The sequence below is a fragment of the Manis pentadactyla genome, chromosome 14, assembly GCF_030020395.1.
Source record: "Manis pentadactyla isolate mManPen7 chromosome 14, mManPen7.hap1, whole genome shotgun sequence".
In the NCBI taxonomy this organism is placed as follows: domain Eukaryota; kingdom Metazoa; phylum Chordata; class Mammalia; order Pholidota; family Manidae; genus Manis; species Manis pentadactyla.
Window position 1 is genome coordinate 78,969,303 of NC_080032.1, and position 22,935 is coordinate 78,992,237.

At 34.3% G+C, this 22,935-nt stretch overlaps 1 protein-coding gene across 18 annotated transcripts in view; it reads right to left on the reverse strand.

Moving 5' to 3' along the window:
- The window catches only part of SOX5 (SRY-box transcription factor 5), a 931,123-nt gene that overhangs the window by 281,712 nt on the left and 626,476 nt on the right, over positions 1-22,935 (reverse strand). For all 18 annotated transcript variants that reach the window (XM_057491903.1, XM_057491902.1, XM_057491900.1 and 15 more), the window contains one exon: positions 13,009-13,219. In XM_057491903.1, the coding sequence (XP_057347886.1) occupies positions 13,009-13,219 (211 nt within the window). The remainder of the gene's footprint in view (positions 1-13,008; positions 13,220-22,935) is intronic.

The window sequence follows — 22,935 nt, forward strand, 5'->3', positions numbered from 1 at the left end:
CTTGAATAAATGATATCTCCTAAAGCTCAGGCACATAAGCAACAAGAAGGGCTGGCACATTCCCCTAATGTTTATTTGTAAATGTACAGCCTGGGTCGATGGGTCTTTTTTAAGTGATCCAGGATTAAAATTTCAAAGTCTGCGACTGATGGTTTTCGTTAAGGACAAGAAAAAGAGGGGGATCTCATTTATCTGAAAGGTTTAGAAAATATTAGAAACGTTTGGAATGATTTATACAGTCTTGTTCGTAGATAAACTCCTGTATGAGCAGGAATCAGACAGAGCTCTTACATTAAAGAAAGCCACCTTAGAAAAGAATGCTGGCTTGATTGTTCACACAGGATGAGCTTTAAGGACATAATCTTAACTATGATTACATTTTATTAACAAAAATACAAGTTCTAGTTAAAAAGAAAAAAATTCTTGGTTAAGTGGGTTTCTTGTATGGAGAACCCTGAATCTCAGCTCAGGGACCTAGCATTTTGGGTGCAGAAGACCCCCAAAGGCAATCGCTGAATCTTTACGATCCAAGGCAGAAGGCCTTCCCAGAAAATATAAAATACTTTTCTATAATACTCCCTGAAGTCAACAGTATCCAGATAAACTGCTATGATGGATACCACTCAAAAAGGACATGCCAGTGAATAAGTTTCACTTGAGTGCTAAAAAAAAATTATTGGCCTTCAAACTCAGCTAACTCTGCAATAAAGTTAAAACACTTATTCCTGAAGAAATAGGCTTACTGCATTTGAGGGTGTCTTCTTGTCCTGACCTTTAAAAAATAAACTCTTTTCTTTATCATCATTTTATGAGTGTTGATTTCCATACAGTGGTGCCTTTGAAAAGGGTGCCTGGAGGTTAGACTGTAGCTTGCTCAACAAGAAGAGAGACATTTTCCAGTGACAGGCTGCACAGATGAACACACAGCCACGATGCATTAGGAGTAACCTCCAACAGAGGAGGGAGTGTGAGGAACAAAACTTAAAAGGGCTCAATTGAAAAGTGCCCTTGTTTGTCCTTCAGTGGGACAGCACTTACAAAGCCTCTTCAACATGTACTTCGTCAAAAGGACAGTGCGTAACCAAACAAAAGCAACTCAAACCTCTGCCAATTAAAGTATCTTCAGGCTTTTCCCCTGATCCGCTCAATTTTTATTTTTCCCACTTCATCCAATGTGGTTTTAAAACAAGAATAACTTCAAAGTGCCTTCTTCTTTGCCCAATTAATGGAATGCTTTGGAATTTTGAATTGAGAAAGCCAATCTCCATAATTTCTCTACAAAAATAGTAATTAAAAAGTTGGTAAAATAAGGGGTACATCTGAAATTCTATTGCAACTTGTCTGTTAATGTAATATGGTTCAATTTTATTTCTAAAGGACTGCTCAACAGCAGACATGTAAATTGTAAGAACAGGCATTGTGATTTATGATGTAAATTCAAATATCAAACATGCAATGCCAGTAGGGATGTTCATAAGGCCAAATCTCACATACCAGGGGCCTGTCTTTACCACAGAATAATTACATAGAGTGCTGTATGTAGCGCACTACAGATGAAAATATACTGCTTATAAATCTGCTTTAGGATCCCTAAAATAAGTCTTGAAAAGAGGAGGAAATCTTTATATCCATTTACAAGATCTAATGGTTTTATATGTAAACACATTTACAATAAAAATTAAGAGGGCTTATAATTTAAAGGGTTTATAATAAAATTTAAAAGTTAACACATAATTATTTCTAGGGAAAAAAGTACAGGTAAAGTATCATAGATGGTGTAACTGGTTAAAGTGAGTTAGTTTTGACAGATGTTACAGATATAAATATCAAAAAGATATATTATGCAATAATACTGACATATATTTTAAAGTTTTAAGAGAGGATAATTCATGATCAGTAATTTATACTCTTTTTGTTTCATAAACATCTAGTTATAAACTTAAAAACTGTCTAAGCCAAATCCTACAAATGGTACAAATGGAGTTAAGTCAAAGTTTCTTTGGTATTTGCCACTGAGAATTTGTATTGCACAGCATAGTGTCAAAGTGATATCCACTTCAGTTTTTCCAACTACAAGAACAATCTTTCCTATTGTGTCTGAAAGGAGGGGAGAGAAAGAGAGAGGGGACGTGAGAGGGAGGGTGAGACTGAGAATAAACATCCCTGTACCTCCTTCACCAGGGTATGCCATGGTGGTCTATGGTCTGTGGAGGACTCTGAGCGTGAAGGCTTGAGGGCTGCTATAATATGTACTTTTCCAAACCCATTTCGTTATTTTTATTAGTTCTCACAAGAAGAGAGCTAACTCTTTTTGTGAAGTCTGTGCTAAAAGCAATGAGCAGTTTCATATATAGTAACACTGGTGACTGATAATAGCTTGTGCCTTTTGAGTCTTATAAAATTGTGAGCAAAGATTTTTCTGAAGACGTCTGGAAAAAATAAAAGTTCCAGTTGTGTAAATAATGATAAAGTCCAGTTCTAGTTGAAACAAAATTTCACAAATAAAGGCAGTTTCTTACATACAAGGAGAACACTTATTATGGTCCAGTGATTTTGGAAGTGTGGGCGTCACACTCTGAGAAAGAAGAATACTGACAGATAAGATGCTAAATAAAGCCAAGCATATGTGGGATCTGAAAGAGGACTACGCACGCACACGCATGCACACACACAAGGAATAAAAAGAAAAAAAGCAAAACAAGGGAAGGAAGGAAGAACAAATAAGCCACATAAGAGAAAGCTAAAATCTTAGAAAATTATGAAATGTTTGGCCAAGGGAGCCATCTATTATATTTGTTCTCAGCACACATGCACCTTTATTGTTAAAATAATAATATAACAAATCCAACAATCCTGTTAAATTGCCTCCTCCAGTTTCCTCTGGGTCACAACTTGCAATTTCATCTGTATGAATTTAGAATATTTTTCTGTCTTTTTGAAAAGTAATTCTTCAGGTACAAAACTGCCTAACCGCATTTTATTTAAGGAAATTTATATAAGTAAACATCAAAGCAACTACCTGTTTCCAGGATTTTTATGAAGGTTGTTTTTTGTTGTTGTTATTTGTTGTCAATAATATATCCTAAATTTCCAGAATTTTGCAGATCTGAATCTGATTTTTTCAGTACATAAAAGCATTGTGGGAAAACAACACACTGGAAACTGTACAATGTATCAAGCTCGCCTAAAGTAACCATGTGTCTAACCAGCCAAGATGTAATAATGATAATAACTGGTATGTTTCCAAGTTGGTTATAATTTATAAAGTACTTTCATGTGCATTACCTCATTTGTTTCCTTCAACAACTTTCTGATGACAGTAGGACAGTTAGCATTGCCAACTGAGGACAAATATCCATTACGTTAATACATTATAGCAACTTCAAGGCAAATAAATATAATGTTTTTTACTATGAAAATAATAAGAGAGATGCTGAGTTTTATGCAAAGAAATCCTTATTTAAAATTAAAGACTGCATGTCCCCAAAATGTTGCAAAATAGATAAAATCACATTCCCAAATATTGCTAAATACTTGTAAGTTATCACCTCAAAATTGATCACAGACTAAAGTACACAGGTGTTACATCATAATCACATAATAACCAGCAGCAGAATCGGAACTAAAACCTAAACAATGACACACAGTCTAGTTCCTCTTTTTTATTCATGGATTCATTTAAAAGTCAGATAAAAAACTATGGACTGTGTCTCAAAAAATTCACAAATAAACACATTTTTATCAGTTTTCGTGTAATTTCCAGGATTTATAAGCCCTCTGAAGGAACTCATGAATCCTGGCTTTTGAAACTCTACCCTTTGAGGTAACACATCAGTTCTTAGAACAATGGATGGAACAGGGAGGCACTGAAAGAAATCAGTTACTTTTCTTTCCCCACAGATTCCCCAAACATGAACACTGTGTGTGTGGTGGGGGAGGGAAGGGGGGCTGGGACGGGGAGAGGGTTATGGGTGGGAGACCCGACAACAAGCTGCCCCCTCTTGAGCCCATCACAGGATACACGAGCTCTCTCTCCCATGCCTGCTCTGTTCATCTAGAAAAGGGAGCTGGTCTCCATTATGTCGAAACACTATTAAGGAACCAGTTATAGCGCTGAATTCTGGAAACCCATTCATAGATCAATCCAATTCACTTCTCACTTTGCCTGCAGCAGTAGAGGAGAATTATTATCTATGGCCACTACTCCATAGATAATGCCAACATATTTTCTTAGAGAAATGCACCATATTAAAGTCACTTAGAAGATTAACGTGAATATAAAGTTTTCATTATGGGTGTATTTTAGTTTTGCATTCTGGATCTTCTAATATCTAGTTTTGTGACTTAGGACAACACTTTAACCTCTAAGTCATGGAAAGAAGTGAAAGTAATGATCTCAAAGACTCAATAGTGATGGGGGTGGGTAGGCAAATGAAAAGAAGGTTGGAGAAGACAGGATCCATGAGATAAACAGGGAGGCTAAGGGAGAGTCTGAGTCAGACACAAAGAAAAGAGGACCATAAAACATAATAAAAAGACAAACAAAACCTAGTCAACTTTTAGGACAGTTTTAGCAAAGGCTACAAAAAGTCAATTAGTGGTCGGACTGCCATCCACAGTTAAACAATCACCTACTATGTGCCAAGCCCACCAATAGGAAGCAGGGAGGTGCAGATAATTAAACCAAGCAATTGTCATTCACATACCTACTACCATAGAAGAAAGAAGGTAAATAAACAGTAATGACAATGGGGTAAGAACAAGTAGAGATAAGTTAGTGTTAGCAGTGTAGACTAGGCCAAATTCTGACAGTGTTCAGAGATGTTGAGTCTTATAAGGTGAATAAAAACCCATTGGGTAGATATGACAGGCCATGACATTTAAGGGAAGTAAACAACATATGAAAAGGCACTGTAGTATTAAAACTACGAAATGTTTAGACAACTACCTGCAGTTTGCTAAGATAGCATCAGAGTATGTACCTTAGAGAGTGATAGAAGGGTAAGGGGATAAAAAAGGACAAGTCAGATTACATATGGTCTTATATTTAATGCCGAGGAGTTTTGCAGAGGACAATAATTTTGTTCTAATTCTAGCTCCTCTATAGAAGAACATGAACAAGTCACTAAACCTCTGCTTTTCATATTTAAGATAAGAAATATGGCCAACTTCAGAGTTTTTAAGGGTAATGAGGTAGCTCACCTAACATCTGGCTGAAGAGCCATATATTTGTTAAGGTCTTTCCGGTCCTTTTCCTAGGACAGCAATGGGGCAACACTGAAGCAGTATAAACATCCTTCGAACAAGTGTGTTGAAGGGCTTAATAAAGGGGGAGAAACGGACAGATCAATGGGATACTTATATTACAGTGAGTAAGGGTAACAATGGAAGCAAGTTAACAGTTCTTAAAAAGATGAAAAAGTACAGAGAGTGTAAATAACTAGCAGCTTAAGACTTGGGAGAGATGAAGAACAGAGCTACAGATGGAGGGGATAGGAATCAAAAACCTGAGTTTTGTTTGTTGTGTTTCTAGGAGGAAGAGACACAAATATGTCTATAACCTGAGTGACCATTCCAAAGACATATTGAAGGCAACCCAGACACTGATACAGAAAAGTTAAATAAAAGGTCTGTTGTAATCTTTGTATCTAGTAGGACTTCATTTTAAATGAGATATCTAAAGTTCTCAAGGCAAAAATTATTTTCACCTATATTGTTAATGAACCAAAGGTCTGAATGAACATCAGGTTAGCCTGACACTGACCCCTAAACTTAAATGCTGGTCTAGATTTGTACCTCATCCCTCGCTACTAGAACTTGAGACCAGGATATTTGTGGATACCTGATTGTCTTGGCATTATTTAGCTAAATTAGGATATCTGGTTGCCTTAGATTTGATCAAATTTAATAAACTAGTGAAATACTCAAAGCAATGTGGGGACATTATTTCTAAAACATCAGGAAAAAGAGGATAAAGAATATATGAAAACGTGATGTAACCGAACAGGGGAAAGAAAAGAACCTGGGCCTGTAGGATGTGAACTGGATTCTTGTTCGGGCTTGAACAACAACTTGCTGTGTGATCTCGGGCACATCTCTGCCTCAGTCCCTCTCTCTCAAAAATGAGAATAGGGGCCTAAAATGTGTCTACATGTCATTCCAGTTCTGAATTTCTATTATTCTACAACTGTTTTGCTCCCCAGATATTTTTCTAAAGCAAATTTTTATTACGATGCTCTCCAAGGCATTTTTTTTTTTGAGCCCTTTAAATTTAAACTGGTTAAACTGAGTTGATTTTCAATTAAAAACTTTCTGGAAATTTGATCACCACTGAGGGAGGCATCAGGAACTTACTTTAGTAGAAAAGTATTGAGTACTACCTTATTATTCACTATTTCAAAGGAATGTAGGCACATCTGTGCTAAAGAGTAACATTAAACTGTTACTGGCAAAATTCCTAATTGGAAGAAACAGGGTAACTAGTGGTTAAAGGCCTGGATTCTAGTTTATGGATGACTTCAGTTTGAATACTGACACTTAGTCATTCTTTGACATTTAATCATAGTTTCCTCATCTGAAAATAGAGATAATAAGAATCAGAATATTTGTTAGTTCATGTGAATGGCACTTTCTGAAATTGCAGCCTTGATACACAGCAGGCCTGTGTCAGGGTTATAAGGTTTATGTAAAGATTAAATGAAGTGTTTCATATAAATGAAATGAAACTATAGTTAACACATGATACGCACTTAATATATGCTGTCTCCCCCCATATATTGTTAGTTAATCGATGTCTTCATACAGGAATTTGTGTCATATTATGATATAAAACTTCATTGTTATTCTTAATTGCTAAGTCTAATAGCTAAAGATCAATAGATAAAGCTTAGTTACTAACAAATATAATGTACCTGTATTACATAAACCAGATATTCTGAACTGTGAATTTACTGTGAAGTATGGTTTTGATGAATTACATGAAACCAGACAAATAAGAATCTTTAGCACCGGATCTTTTTGAGTCATGCAGACAAAAATTCTGATGTTGGAGAAGATACAAACAAAAATGTATCCCTATATTTTTCTCCTACTTACCATTTTAAAATATTTAATTAATTGCTTGAGAAAACAAGCTAGCTGTAATAAAAGAGAGCCATTTTTTTCTTTTACCCATATGCAAACCTAATTTTTTTTCTAACCACTTCACCTCAGTGGCCTCCTTTTGCATGGACACCACATTCTCTTCTAACTTTTGAATTTCTGTTAGTTTGCTGTTGGCAGGGATAAGGTCAAAAACAACAAGGACTTTCTATTGAAATCTGTTTTCCCCCCTCCATGAGAGGAAGCAAAGGCATGAATATGGCACCCTCATAATGATTAAGCTGGGGCTTAATGAAATTTTCATCACAACCTGCTGTTCATTTTAATGGCCTTTGAAAAACAATAGAAAAAAATAGCTTGGGGGAAGAAGAGATTTTTCTGTAGCATGTATTTGTGAGCTTAGTATTTAGTTCCATTTATCCTACTATTGCTGTTCCCCTAATCCCTGTATCGCTGCTCTCCTCACAAAGCCATAACAATGCTTTGTAGCTTTTTTGTGTATAAGTTTTGCAGTTCATTTCTTAAATTTATTCCCATTTTATTCTTTTGATGCTACAGTGCATCACAGGGCTACAGCTCACTTGTTTATCTGTGCAGTTGCATCATCCTGGTGCTCAGATGATGTCAGCTGTTGGTGTCCATTCTCACGTCCATCCATACCTCTGAGTAATGGAGTCTTTAAAGCCAACGTAACTTTCCACTTGCTGTTGAGACTTTTACACATCTCCCTAGATACATTTCTCCATTTTTCTCTCTTTGCAGTTAAAAAATAAAAAACATAGAAATTTCTTTTCACATTCTATTGCTTTTCTAGGATACAATTGCCTGCTTTGGTATTATATATTTTTCTTGGTGATTAAGATCATCACTTTATTCCAAAATATAAATCGCTCCTGGATATCTCTCTCAATTGTTGTAGTTATTAAAGGAACATTCTTGCCATGGCAATTTTCTTTATCAATAAAAGTGAATCTGTTTACACTTATGAGTACTCAAAGCACATGTCTAGGAGTCTTCTATACATAAACACACATGCATTTTAGTGGTTCTGTATTCATACAGAAATTATCTTTCTGGAGCTCAAGCTTTTAGATGCTTGCCATGTTCAATTTATATTACTGTCTTCTATAAAGACTATCTCTGTTTTCTTTATATCATTCATTAGCAAGTCAATCGAGCTGGGGAAAAATGCAAAGAAAAGGTTGTGGAAAACACAATAACGAGAACAGTCTAATGTCTACATATAACAGCGATGCTTCTGCATGTCAATTATTCCTTGTACGGATGCTCTATCTCTGCACTTTTACCTGTGTAGCTGTTACCAGATACTACATTTTTACCCTAATTTCCAAAACTTCTAAATGTCACCTGCTAAGCAAATTGGGGGTCACTCTCCTACTCTCTTTTCTGTTAGGGATTATTCATTTGGCTTTAGTCTATAATACACTTCTGAAGAGTTGCATTCACATAATGTTGGCTTCACATGATACATTGGGAGAATACCAAGATCATATACCAAATTTCCATGGAGGACAGCATCTAAAGATAACCCCCTTCAAAAAAAAAAAAAAGAAACTACTTTGTAATCCAATACATATCACCACAGTGATGGTTCTTCTAGACCTTAGTCTTGAACCATGAATACATCTCAAACAAAAATCCATTAAATGTGAGAGAAACACTTCCTAACTCAGTCTATGAAGACAATATTATACTACATAGAAGAAAACCTACTGAGCAATATCTCTCATGAACATAGATGCAAAAATCCTCAATGAAATACTCATTTTTCAGATGGAATAATCCAATCCAACAATATAGTTAAAAACCTATAAATCAGAACAAAGTGGAATCCAAGCTTGCGTAGATGGTTCAACATTCAAAAAGAACATCACATGAATAGGCTAGAGGAGAAAAAAACACAGCATATCAATAGGTACAGAAAATACACTCGACAAATTCTAATAACCATTCATGACAAGAACTCTCAGCAAATTAACAATAGAAGGGTAAAGAATATCTCCAGTAAAATTACAACTAATATATTTAATGATAAGACCTAGATGCTTTCCCCTTATGATAAAAAAACAAGGCAAGGATGTTTCTTCTTTCCACTCTTATTCAACATTATACTGTTAAGTCAGCTAATAAGACAAGAAAAGGAAATAAAATAATTAGATCTTGGAAAGGAAGAAATAAAACTGTTTTCATTTGCAAATGACATGACCATCTATGTAGAAAATCCTAAATAATCAACAGAAACTCCTGGAGCTAATAAGCAAGTATAGCAAATAACTCTTAAAACTAAATAATAAAAAAATAATAAATGGACAGATTTAAATAGACACAAAGATATACAAATGGCAAATGAGTATATGAAAATATGCTCTACATGATATATCATTAGCAAATTGCAAGTTAAAATAACTGAGATATCACTACAAACCAATTTGTGTGGATAAAATAAAAAAAAACTGACAACATCAAATGCTAGGGAGGATGTGGAGCAACAGGAACTTATATTCACAGCAAAATCCCACAGCCACTTTGGAAGACAGTTTAGTAGTTTCTTACAAAGCTAAGAATAATCTTAGCATCTATTTCAGCAGTCACAGTCCCAGTTGAGCTGAAAACATGACTGTAGAAAACCCTGCACATAAATATTTATAGAAGCTTTATTCATAATAACCAAACACTGGAAACAACTAAGATGTCATTTGATAGGTGAATGGATAAACACTCTGTGGTAATCTGTATAATGGTATTTTATTCAGTGCTAAAAATAAATGATCTATCAAGCCTTGAACAGATATGAAAGAACTTCAAATGCACACTGCTAAGTGAAAGAAGTCAGTTTGAAAAGCTACATACTGTATGATTTCAATTATATGACATTCCAGAAAAGGCAAACTAGAGAGATAATAGATCAGTGACTGAGATTCTATGGAAGGAGGGAAGGATAAACAGATGAAGCACAAGGGTTTATTAAGGTTTTAAAACTGTCCTGAACAATAAATAGTGTAATGGTGGATGAGTGACAATATGCATTTGTCAAAACACGAAGAAATGTACTACAAAAAGATTGATCCTTAATGTAAGGAGATTTTATAAAATCATTTAGGCATTTGAAAAATACCAGGAAAAAATACAGAAAGAATTTAACTGTATTACAAATGTACAACAAAATAACTCACTGCATGAGGCTGAGAGAAGTAAGTCATCTAAGCAATTTTGGAAATGAATACAATGTATAAAACTAAAGGCAAAAGGAACTGTGCATAAGCACTCTACTCTTTTGATAAAAGATGTTTCCCATGGCAGTACCAGATAATAATTCGGATACTATTACAGATGTACACTGGGACTGAACAGTAAGTAAATGGACAGCAAATAATAGGATTTAGATTTCTCACAGAGTGGGAATGTATACAAGGGATGAAGCTAGAATGATCCATGTGGACATGAATTACCGTTGTAGACATTAGCAAGAATTCATGCTCAGCTTAATAAAAATATACATAGTCAAATATAGAAATATTTCTCGTTTTATGTATATATTTGACTAGTATTCATACATATCTTTCTGCTTTGTCAGCTGAGAGGCTTGTAATAGAAACGATACATTAGTAGCAAAGAGTACACCTTGTATCAGGATCTAGCTTTCTAGTGCCATTCTCCAATAAAAGAAACCAGGGATGATTCTAAGACTGGAGCAGGAAATATACAACAGGAGCCCACAGCATCTTACAGTGCTGGAAATTTTAAAAGTGTTCAAAGAAATTACCCACAATCACAGTGGTACGTCAAAGTGGCACAGAAGTCAACAGGGAGAACCTCTCATGGCCAAAGCTGGAACAATTTAAACAACAAACTAAAGTAGAACTGAATGATAACTCAAAGTTTAAAATACCCATGAGTCCAAACCAACAGAGATAAAGGATAGAATACATTAAAAAACAGTGGAGAAGAGGCTAATCTCCCATGCAGAAGAATTTCAAATCAGTTATATGGAGAGCCCACATCAAAGAAGGGAGAGCATAACTCCCTACTCCTTAAATACGGGTTGTGCATAGCACCTTCCTTCCAAAGACTATGGTATGTAAAGGGGGCAGGGAGTAACTTTACAGTGGAGAAACCTGACAAGCACTAGTATCAGCCAGGTGATCAAGGTCAGTATCAATATTCATAAATCACGTAGAAAGTATGTGCCCTAGATAGGACATGACAAAAATGGTATTTGTAACCTCTGTGGTCTTCCTTCCATAGCCCGTAAGCCCAGTTTTATTAAAAGAAAACCATCATCACACATATTCTAATAGGGGAGCACTCTGCAATTTACCTAAACAGTAGTCCTCAATCTATCAAGGTTATCAAAAACAAGGGCAGTCTGAAAAACTGTCAATCCAAGAAGACATGACAGCTACATGTAATGTGCTATCCTTGCTGATGACATCCTTGAATGTAAAAAGCACACTTAGTGAGAACTAAAGGTATCCAAATGAACTATGGACTTTAATTAATAATAATGAATCACAGCATAAGAGATGCATAATTTCTTTAAAAGCATAAAGTTAATCATGCAAAATGAATGGAACATGTAAAACTAAAGGTAAGAAGGAAATATACTGTAAGGCTGAGACGTTACATCAGAAAGCCACAAATTTGGGTGCTTTTTATCTTCCTCTTAATTTTTCTAGGTTTTTAAAACAATTCTTAAATAAGAAGATAGTATTTTTAATATCAAGAAAAATTCCAGCATATTGCAAAAAATGTGTTTGGGTCCTCCTCAAAACCTCATTTTTATCTCCATGTGGATGAGAGCCAAAAATTCTTTGGCTGATTACATTATCTCTAAAAGTCTTTCCAACTGTAAGATTATGTGAATTACATAAATTATAACTAAAATCCATGTCCCAACTATGCATCTGGTAGGGACCCAGAAATATTTAATTACTATATGACTCCCAAATAGACTGGTTAAATATACTCATAATATACTTGTGCTAAATATACTCATAATTTACCAGTGTCCTAACAACAGACCAGAAATGAGCTCAAACGATGTCAAGCGCATCTTTTTATGTCACTGTTTTTTGTTTGTTTGTTTGAAATTTCCATCTGACTTTTAAAAAGAAGGCATGTTCTTGTGTGCAATGTGGCATCCATGCTTAGGATGAATATAGGTCTAAGTAGGAGTTAGTTAGCATCGGTAATATAAAGGACAACCATCAGTTATGCATAAGTTATAAAATTTGCATCCGTTGTTTGACTTGTTTGCTTTAAGATTAGTCCATGTGCATATCACCTGTAGGTTACTATCAGTGACTATTAAAGACATTTGGAAAATGAAATCTTAAAAGAAAGGCATCTTTGAAATTAGACAAATGGAAACTTCAGAATAACTAAGAGTTAGGGAATTATGGTTTTTAAAATATACAATAGGCCTAACCTTATAAATTTTGGAACCTATACAAGAAACAGAGCTCACAGTCAAGGTGGCATAAGATGCATTTATGTAAAAAGATTATAAAATGTAACAAAATTGTAAAATGGCCTTGGGGAAAAATTTGGAGATGAACAAATTGGATTGCAGATACTTGGCACGTAGGTGGGGACTATTTCGGGCTCTGCTGCCACATTCTATTCTCGAATCTTTAAGTTTCGCTCAACCGCAATTTACCCATGTGTGAAAACAAGGAAGACATTACAACAGAAATTAACGATTAAAAACATTGGGATAGACATACTTAAATAAACCTAAAAAAAATTCTATCCATATTCATAGTATGAGGTTTCCATTTTGTCCAATCTAACTGAGCATAGGTCAAGTAAAGAGGACTCGAAGTTAGAATCAAAATACTAAAATCAGGAGATGGCAACAACTTTGCTTTCTCTTCCAGCCTTTACCTTCAGGCTCATTTTTGATGAGCTCTTCCATTTTCCTCTGCTTCAAGGTATCGACAACGTCAGCTAAGCTGCCTTTGCGCCGTTCGGGGGTTCCCAGCGCTGTGCTGGACAAGGACTCGCCGCTCTGTCGCCCACCTTCTTCTGCCTTCTGAGGTGAGGTAGATGAGTTGTGTGGGGCAAATGAAGACAGAACTTTATTGCCATCAACTTCCTGAAAGAGGAGGCAAAGAAAATAATTGTTTAAAATTCAGTAAGCTTTTTTTTTTTTAAATTGGTATGTGACTCAATCAACTGAGACATTCAGAAGAGAAATGTCCCTCTGCAAGACCAAAAGGAATGAAGAAATTGCAAGAAGAATACATTAACTTTACAGGCTAGGGCTAGAGCGAGTCTTAGATCAATTCATAGGAGACATACAAATATGGAGATTCTCTCCCTTAGACTGAGTCCAAATGGCAACAGAGCCTATGTGAAACTTGCATTGATTAGACTGGCTCATTTTTCTGCTTTTGTTTAAAAAGTCTTCTCTTTTCCTATGGACATTAAATGTAGTGGTCATCTGTATTAAACTTTTTAAGACACTGTAATATTTAAACAAATAACACTATATATAATTTAATTTTCATTTTAAGTAGCTGCCTCTTCTTGGTTGTACTTCTAATTAAATATTGAGTCCCCTTTTAATTTTCACCTCCCTCTCCTACTTTTATGAAAGCGTCAACCACACAGGTTATCTTGACATCAGATAGGAATATGACAAGTTCATTTCTGCTTATGCTGAAAATATTTCCAATTCCAGTTGTTATCTGAAGCATTGTTTCTGTCATAATCTTTGCTATTTTGCACTTTAAGCCTCATTTGCCCTATAAGATAAAGTTTTTGGCAGTCCTTGCCTCTTCATAATTGTGTGTATGAAAATAATTTGCTCTGTAATTCTAAAATTTACACATAATTTTTGTATTCCTTTTGTCATTATTTTCCCCACAAATGCTAGCACAACTCTGGAACTCTTTATAATATTTGGGGTATATTCTGCATAAAAGACATTAAATTGATTTTCAGGCACTTTCAAGAGGAGTTATACTGAGATGAAATAAAAATTTATTTTCATACTTAAAGGTTTTCCTTGTACAATTTCTTACTTCCATAATCCTCTGACTTTTCACAAAGTAGATCACTTCTTAAAAATAAACCTTTGTCCTAAGATCTTTGAGGAAACAGTCTTCCCATAAGTGTATTTCTTAATACAATAGTTTAAAAAGTTTCCATTTATGTTGAGGGTGTGCATATTTAATATTCATGCTCATAGAGTATGGCCATGTTTGTACATTTCTTCTCTAAGATATGTTAACAGGATCTGTTACCTCAAAGAAGGGATGAATCACATGATACCTAAGCTTTTAAGGTTAATGCTAATATTTTTGACTAGCTTAAAAAGATACTAGAAATATTTTATAAAACTGTCATTTTAATTTTTAAAAATAGATTAAAATTGAGTTAGTACAATCTTAATCCTTTGATATGATTTTTTTGTTTGTTTCTGGATATTAGTGAGTACAGAACATTAGCTATGTACAAACATCAGTTGGGTGGGATTGAGGAAATTTGGGGAAAGCAAAATTCAAAAAATGTGTCCTAACAGAATCTTCAAAATTATTCTAAACCTCAAAGGGTTTCTCTTTCTTACAAACATTTACAGAATATGCCTATGATAATTGCTATGTCTTGACTGAATATTCTATATGCAATACTATCACAGATGAACTTTAGCTTATAATGTATGTGGGTTTAGAAATCAATATGCACAATGCAGTAATTACAAGTCCCTGCAGGCTAAGTGAAGGTACAGTTCTGGAATTATTTAAAACCAGACATAAATACAAGCAAACACATAAACACACATACACACCCTAAAAAGAGCAATCACAAATTCATTCGTAAACTAAGGAATGTTTTTATGAATGACCCATAAGTACCCAATTGCTCAATTTTCTGTGCAAACCAGAATACAGCAAAACTTCTGTATTCATTATCCACAGATCTTTCTTCTCATTTATTTCTAGGGTCAAAAGCAGAAATACCCCAATTTTAGCTTCACTTTGGACGTTTCTATTTTATGCTCCATTTTCATATCTTATGATGACAAACTTTGCAAATAAGAATTTGGCAGCTGAAATCCACTTGCCGTAATTGAAAATTGCACACATCTTTCACCAGCACATTGATAAAAGGAATAGCACCCAAAGTGTATGCAATCCAGTGTATTAAAATATCAGAAAATATTTCAAAATAAAGTATAATCAAACAATAGCTCACTTTGTATATCACTAATATTTTATACCTTGCAAAAGACATATTTTAGAGATTTTAATGTTATTCACAAGTATTCTATATTCAGTTATCACAATGGAATACAAATTAATTAAAATAATTAAGCATTACTGCTTTTTCACACACAGATATTTATCTTGTTGCTATTTCACCTGTCTGATTACATTTCAGCCTCTAGCACTGTTGATCCCTTTAACAGATTCATGTAGTTAACAGATGTTTCAGAGTGGGACTCCATTGTTCATTTGCATGGTGAAGAGCTTGTTAAGGAGTCAGACACAGTCTTCAGTCAAGTTCTGTCGTTTTCAGTTTTTTTTCCCTGGGATTACATTCACCTAAGGTAATGGCTGCATGTTTCTCTTCACGTTGCTGGCAGGTGAACATTTGGGGAGTCCACTAATAAATACAGTAGTGGTCCAGCCCAGCAATATATATGTGATCAAGTGTTGTGAGCTCTGAGGACAAGCTCTGGTATTTTGCAGTAGAGCTCTCAGAACTGTGATGTATGACTGCTAAGGTCTAATGATTAAAAGACGGTTCCAAACTTTGAAGATGAGGTTGATAATCTTCCTGTTATTCTTGAACAAGCTTTACTTAATGTCACCTTCTGTGTCATCTTTGTGACCATGAGACAAAAGAAGGGATCTGCCTAACATGATCTGTGTATCTATCTCACTGAAGTATCTTTTTAAAAATGCATTCTTCTAAAGGGGGTATTATGATTAGCATGTATAATGTGGGGGGTGGGGAAAAGGGGAGGGCTGTGCAACACAGAGAAGACAAGTAGTGATTCTATAACATCTTACTACACTGATGGACAGTGACTGTAATGGGGTGTGTGGGGGGGACTTGGTGAAGGGGGGACCCTAGTAAACATAATGTTCTTCATGTAATTGTAGATTAATGATAACAAAATTTTTAAAATGCATTCTTCTTAGTTAATCCTAAAGATGGCATTTTGCTATGAGATAAGTATCATTTTAACCATAATATTCAAATATTAGTTTAGATAATATGGTGATTAAGGAGAATTAAATCATTTGAATAAAGAGATTATATGTAATCTGAGTATATGTGGCTGAGTAGCCAGGTACATATGTTCCCGTTACTGTCCAAATGGCATTTCATCTTTGACTTCTAGCCTCAAGAACGCTTACTTTCCGGACAGGAAAAATTGAAACTGAAATTAAATTCATACAGGATAGTAAAAACATTATATTTAATAAGTCAATCTATCAGACTCCAAATGCTAAGAATAACAGCTGATATTTATTGAATATTTACTTTATGACAGGCACCATTTGAAGTGTTTTACATACATGAATTCAGTTAATTCTCATGACAAGCCTAAATATGATTCACACTTCATAGCTGGAGAAACTGGGGCACACAGACTGAAGTAAATGCCTGAGATCGTAAAACTAATAAAAGGTAGAGTTGGTAAGCAGCTCCAACTTAGAACCCTGTTTCTGTACGACAGTGCCAATATTACCTCTCTCGTAAAAAAAAACTAAAAAAACTATAGCTATGTTGGTATCTATCAGTGTTAAGGGTGAACACTGTCTTCAATCTGTTCAACTCCTAGAGAAATTATATAAATGCATTAAAATTAATTAATCCAACTATATTCTAGAATTATAAAGCTCTCTTCATCCAACTGTCCACTGGGTTATGTATATTTAAAAAACAAACCTCAAGGTTTACATAATTATTTAAATCAGACACATAAATTTGATCTCTAAGTGGCTAATCAAAGTAATGGTACTCAGTAGTTTATGATTTTTTATCTATCTTTATAAAATGTGTGGGCATTTCTAGCACCTTTTCTAGTACAATAAAGTTTTGAACTTAGAAAAAAACAATTCAGAGGATTTGGGCTATCTTTAACTAGATTCTCATTGATGCAAATTCGTTAATGTTGATATTGCATAGAGATAGCAATAAAATGGACTGCAGATACATAAAGAAAGTGCTTTAGTGCTGAACAATACTTGACGTGGCCATGTTCTTCTAGTAATGAGATGTTCTTGTAAATGTCACTAGGACAAGGCAAAACAAAACTCTGAAAAATATCTTAAAATTTCTATTATTTGGGTGAAGATGGTCAAAACATGTCCAATTATAAAGTAAGTCAGTCCTTGGTACATAATTTACATCATGGCGACCATTGCTAATAAGATTGTATTGTATAATTGAAAGCTGCTAAAAGAACACATCTTAAAAGTTCTCATCACAAGAGAAAAACTTTTGTAGCTTTGTGTGATGATGGATGTTAACTAGACTTACTGTCACGATCACCTTGCAACACAAATATCAAATTCTTACATCGTACACCTGAAGCTAACAATAATGTTATGTCATTTATATCTCAAGTTTTACAAGGTGATGTGGTTATTCCTTAAATTCTTTAAAAATTGGAGAGAAATGCATATCACAAATGTTTATCCTGAAACTAAATTACATTACTTTCAACCTCCTCTGCCAAACTTAATTTAATAATAGAAAAACATTCATGATTATTGTATAAAAAAACTCAAAAGTTTTTTGGTTACAATAATTTTTCATAAAAAGTCTGCATGGTACCTAAATCAGTAAAGCTTACCGCTTTTGGATTATAGATCGTTTGATGATCTCTCTAGATGTTCTCCTTAACACACGTACACCTTTATACAGGCAGACACGCACTCGTGCAAATGCACACATAATTTCACTACAGCTTTAAAGAGTTCGTTTCCTATTTTTACAGTTCTAAATATGAACTTCCTCCATGAAATCCCTTAGGAACTCAAAACCATGGCCTCCAGATTAAAAAGCTCTTACTAAGCATATATCTTCTCAGATAAGTATTATAAACTCATCAGTATCTACAGTTAAATGATTTTAAAACAAATTATATGCAAAAGAGCCTCAAACTATAAATTTTTTGACATTTTATTCAGATAAACTTATCTAAAAGTATATGTGCCAATAAATTTAAATATTACTCTTCCTAAGATAAGCATTTACAAAGACAGTAATATTTTTGCTATACTTTAAAGAATAATAAACACATTGAAGAAAAGAGTACCTTACTAAGGGAATCATTCTCTCTTACTCAGCAAGTCACCTTGGCATGATGCACATACAAATTTGAAATGGAAGGCAGAACAAATTGCTAACTTTTGTACATGAATGTCACCATTTTGACAGATCATACCAGCTCACTTTTTGAATACAAATTTTCCTGAAAACAGGGTGTAAACATATGAATGATACAATGAAGCAAAACCCAAAACTTAAAAAAGCTCAGTAGATAACATGACTTTCTTTGGTTAATATGATCAAATTTAGTATTCTGGAAATGGGGTATGGTCGGTTCCCAGGACCTATAAAACAAAAGTCAGCACATATAAAGAGATCTTTGAAGAATGTCTGTTATATTTGTGTTAACTGCTGGTGTTAAAGACATCCAATTTAAAATATTTTCCAAACTTTTGCTTAAAAAAAGAGTAGCCTAATGTGTACTTAGGTCTAGTTGAATTCCTAGTGCCTAAACAACCAGAGGGTAGACTGAGGTTTTAGATACTAGATGAGTGATCCATACATATATCTAGGGATAGAACCAGCAGGCTATATATTTGCATTTAGTTTTAAGTTCCCGAGAAGGTTGTCACCATCAGATGCTAGGCTTGGACTGACTCTCAGTTGCTCACAAGCAGTCGGAAGGAACCAAAGTCAGTTTTTAAAGAATGCTCGTATCTTACGCATTTCCACATCTTGTGAGATCACTGAAATTCCCTGCAAAGTAGTACTCTAAATCCTTAAGTCATTAAATCATCACAATTAAAAAAATAAATAGAAATTCTAAAATATTCAAATATATACTGGCATCTTTTTAGCTCTGTGAGCTATGGTAGGTTCTATTTCATACCCAGTTCTAATTGTTAAGAATACTGCTGAAACCTCAGAGCTTCATTTGCTTCTGTAATGCAGACACAATCCTTTGGGGCAGATCTAATATTCTAAATAGTGACAGTCCTCATCAAGTATAAGTAAAAAGTTATTATTTGATCAAAATGGCTCCATTTTATTTCAAATATAGTAGTAGTCCATATTTCAAAGACTTTTTAAATGTATTTTGGACAGTGCAAAAAAAAATAGTGAAAGCTGTTTGATGGTTCTTCAAAGCCTAAAAATGTAGACTCTTTTAAAGATTCCTTTGCTGTACAATAGGATGAAAATGCAGCAAAAGTCGAACTTGGTGTGCATTTTATTGGCCAAGCATTGAGATGAAATGTTAGCTTGGGCTCATTTTTAATTATTCATCAGAAAAACTAAACCAACATTTTAAAAGTGCATTCTTTTTACAATGTATTCACTAAACAATAATAAAAGACAGGAAATTTGTATAAATATGATTCTCAGATGGTGGTCCAGATTGGCATTACCTGGGAACACCTTATGTATTTTTCTCAAGCCTCACCCCAGAATTCCTGAATAAGAAATTCAGAGGGTGAAGCCCAAGGATATGATGTGACAAGACTACCAGGGGAGACTGATGCACACTCAAGTTTGACAACTATGGTTTAAGAAAAGCTGAGAATTAAAAAGAGAAAAAGAGGGAGAGAAGAGAAGGAAAGAGGGTGATGACTAAAAGCTACAGTGGTGAAGAAAGATGTCATAGAGGTGATGGGACTTAATGGCTTTAAAAGGAGAGCAGAAGTAATATATTCCAGGAAGGAGAGGGACTTGAAGAGTCAGCAAACACACAGGGGTAAAAATGACCAATACTTGTTACAGGAAAATGACATTGACACAATTTCTTTTTATCAGTCACTTTGGCACATATAAAAACAGGTTTACGTTTGACTTCTTACTAACTATATAGATCAGAGAACCTGAGATTTATGTCAAAATTGCATTGTGGCAACAGATTGTTTTTAGAAATGTACTAAAAGTGTAGTTTGGATTTGTAAATACTTCAATCTTATTTATAATATGATAATAAAACAGTGATGGTATGTTTCCTTTGTTTTTGTAAATCAGTATCATATTTGCCATCTTACTTAATTCCAGTGGGTGAAACAAATTTCAGGGCAAGTTTTCTGACTCAATAAGAGACTGCACAAATAGGAAAATCCATATTGGGAAATATCTTCATTTGCATGTGTATGCTACATGGGCAGATGTGTCTAATGGTTGTTTTTTAAATACTCCTTTAAAATCACATTTCCTAAGAATCTCGGAAATGCTGCATTCAAGACTAAAATGGGTGTGTTCATGTGCTCTCAAAGTCACTTAATAAGTAAAAGAGGTATTTAGAGAATTCTAATACATTAACTAATAGAACCTGTAAAAACAAAGAACATTTTGTGACAGCCTCATTACCTTCCTGCTGATGATTTGTGCACTGTGTCTTATGTTTAAACAATCTGGCAAATACACTTTAAGACACTTGACGATCTCTTCCCCAAGGGCTCAAAGGTCAACAATAAGATGTTTCTAAACAAGAATTAGACTACACATCAAAATAGTTTCCTCTAACACTAGCATTGTGGATTATATAAAAATACTTCAAGAAATAAAAAAAACATTCCTTGTAACTAGCCACTAACTGTATATAATAATTCATCTGTCATTTTCCTATGGAGCCTCTAAACGTTCTTACAGTAGTTGTTAAAAACTTGACCAAATATCTTTTACTCTGAGTATGGAGGAAGACATGAAACTTGAAGAATTCCTACAGTTTGGAAAATGACTTCCTTTTACCCCACAGAACAATGAGCAGTTTCTTACACAGAGAAGAGACTTGATAAAATTAATAAGCTAAGTGTTTGCTAGCATCATTAATAGTTGGGAACTGACTATATATTCAGGGCTAAGTGGAATGAATTGTGAATCCCCTATGTAGTAAAATATGGTGTCTTCAAATAATGTAAAGCAGTGGTGAAGCAAACTGGAGTCAGAACTCAGGATGCCTGGGTTCAGATCCAGGCTCTATCATTTATTAATGACACATAACCTTGGGAATATTATCTATCAAACCTCAGTTTATCTATCTGTAATATGGGATAATAAGTGACAAGTAATTCATATGTACTATTACACAGTATCATTGATCTCCAGAACTTAACAGCAGTAAAAATAAGTATTAAAAAATAAGATATATTATTGATCCACTTAATTTTCTCTTTCACACATGCAATAAAAATGTTTGGAATGCTAACTTGTGAGGCAGCATGATGATGCTGGCAGCTAAGAGCAGAGAATCTGAGGCCACATAGCTTTGGTTCAAATTCTGGTTCCACCAATTCACCGGCTGTGTGAGCAGGAGCAAGTTATTTAATCTTTATACCCTTCAGTTTTCTCACCTATAAAATAGATAATACTATTATCTACTTCATTGGATTGTTAGTGGATTATGAATTATGAATAATGAGTTATATGAGTTAGGGGATTCCAAGAGTTAATTTCTGAATTACACATTACAGAACTCATAACAATTATAACTGGTAAGAGCTGTATGAGTATTTGTTAAAATATGTATGTTCCAGGCATCATATTAGAATATAATGATGAACAGAACACAGGATACATAAAAGCAAATGAGGAAAAGCTAGCCTGTTTACCAGGAAGGTGGAGAAGATATTGGCCAGAGACAAACTCCCTCCTTCACCCACCCCAATAAAATGCATATACAAGTAGTTTCATGGTCTTCTCTGCTACAATCAAACTGCATTCACAGAATCAAATTTTTTAGTGATTTAATTTTTTAAGGTGGCCCATTTTTAAAGATAAACTAATACAAAGTTTTTTAAATAAAAAAAGTAGTCCACAAATTGTTATGTGACATTAGTGTGCTTTTATCTCTGTTGCACACCCAATTTTCAAACTTCACAGTTTCATGGTCCTCTACAAAGTGATAACTCAGGGAAATGATCAAAGAAAGAATGATCAATTACTCCTCATTATGAAATAAAACTTTTTAAAGTCAAAGCCTGAAAAAAATTAGAGTAATGAATTATTTTTCATAAATACATGACACCAATTACCTATTATATCATATTTCTACTTTTCTTTCATATTTCTCTTTCTTCTTGTGAGATAAACATATCAAGATTTTTCTTTCTTCATGAAACATTAGCACCACAGATCTTCTTGCAAACAAACCCTTAGGTTCTTGCACACCGGAAATACAAAACAACAGCAAAGGTAGTAGTTGGAAGGATCGGTTAAGTGCTAGGTCTCCATTCTTGCTAGCTTCCCTCTTCTTTGCCCCAAAGCCACCGTGAATGCAGTCCCTTACCGGCAGTGTGTGTCCTTACTAGAAAAGGCTGATTTCATTGCCCAATGTCAGTTGATTCTTTTATGTCATTAGACTAATCCCATCTTCCTATTAGAAAAAAAAAGAAGCTAAAGGCTTATTTTTTATACTAATTAAGACTTTCAATAGAGCACTATGTTTATAGCAAAAGTAACACATTTTTCTTTGAAAGGAACCATTAGCATGAATTGACATTAAGCAGTTAAAAATGAGATTTAAGAAGGACAAGCTTTAATTCTCATTCCAAAAGTAATGATAAGGCATCAAGCAGTTCACACACTCATAAAATTCCC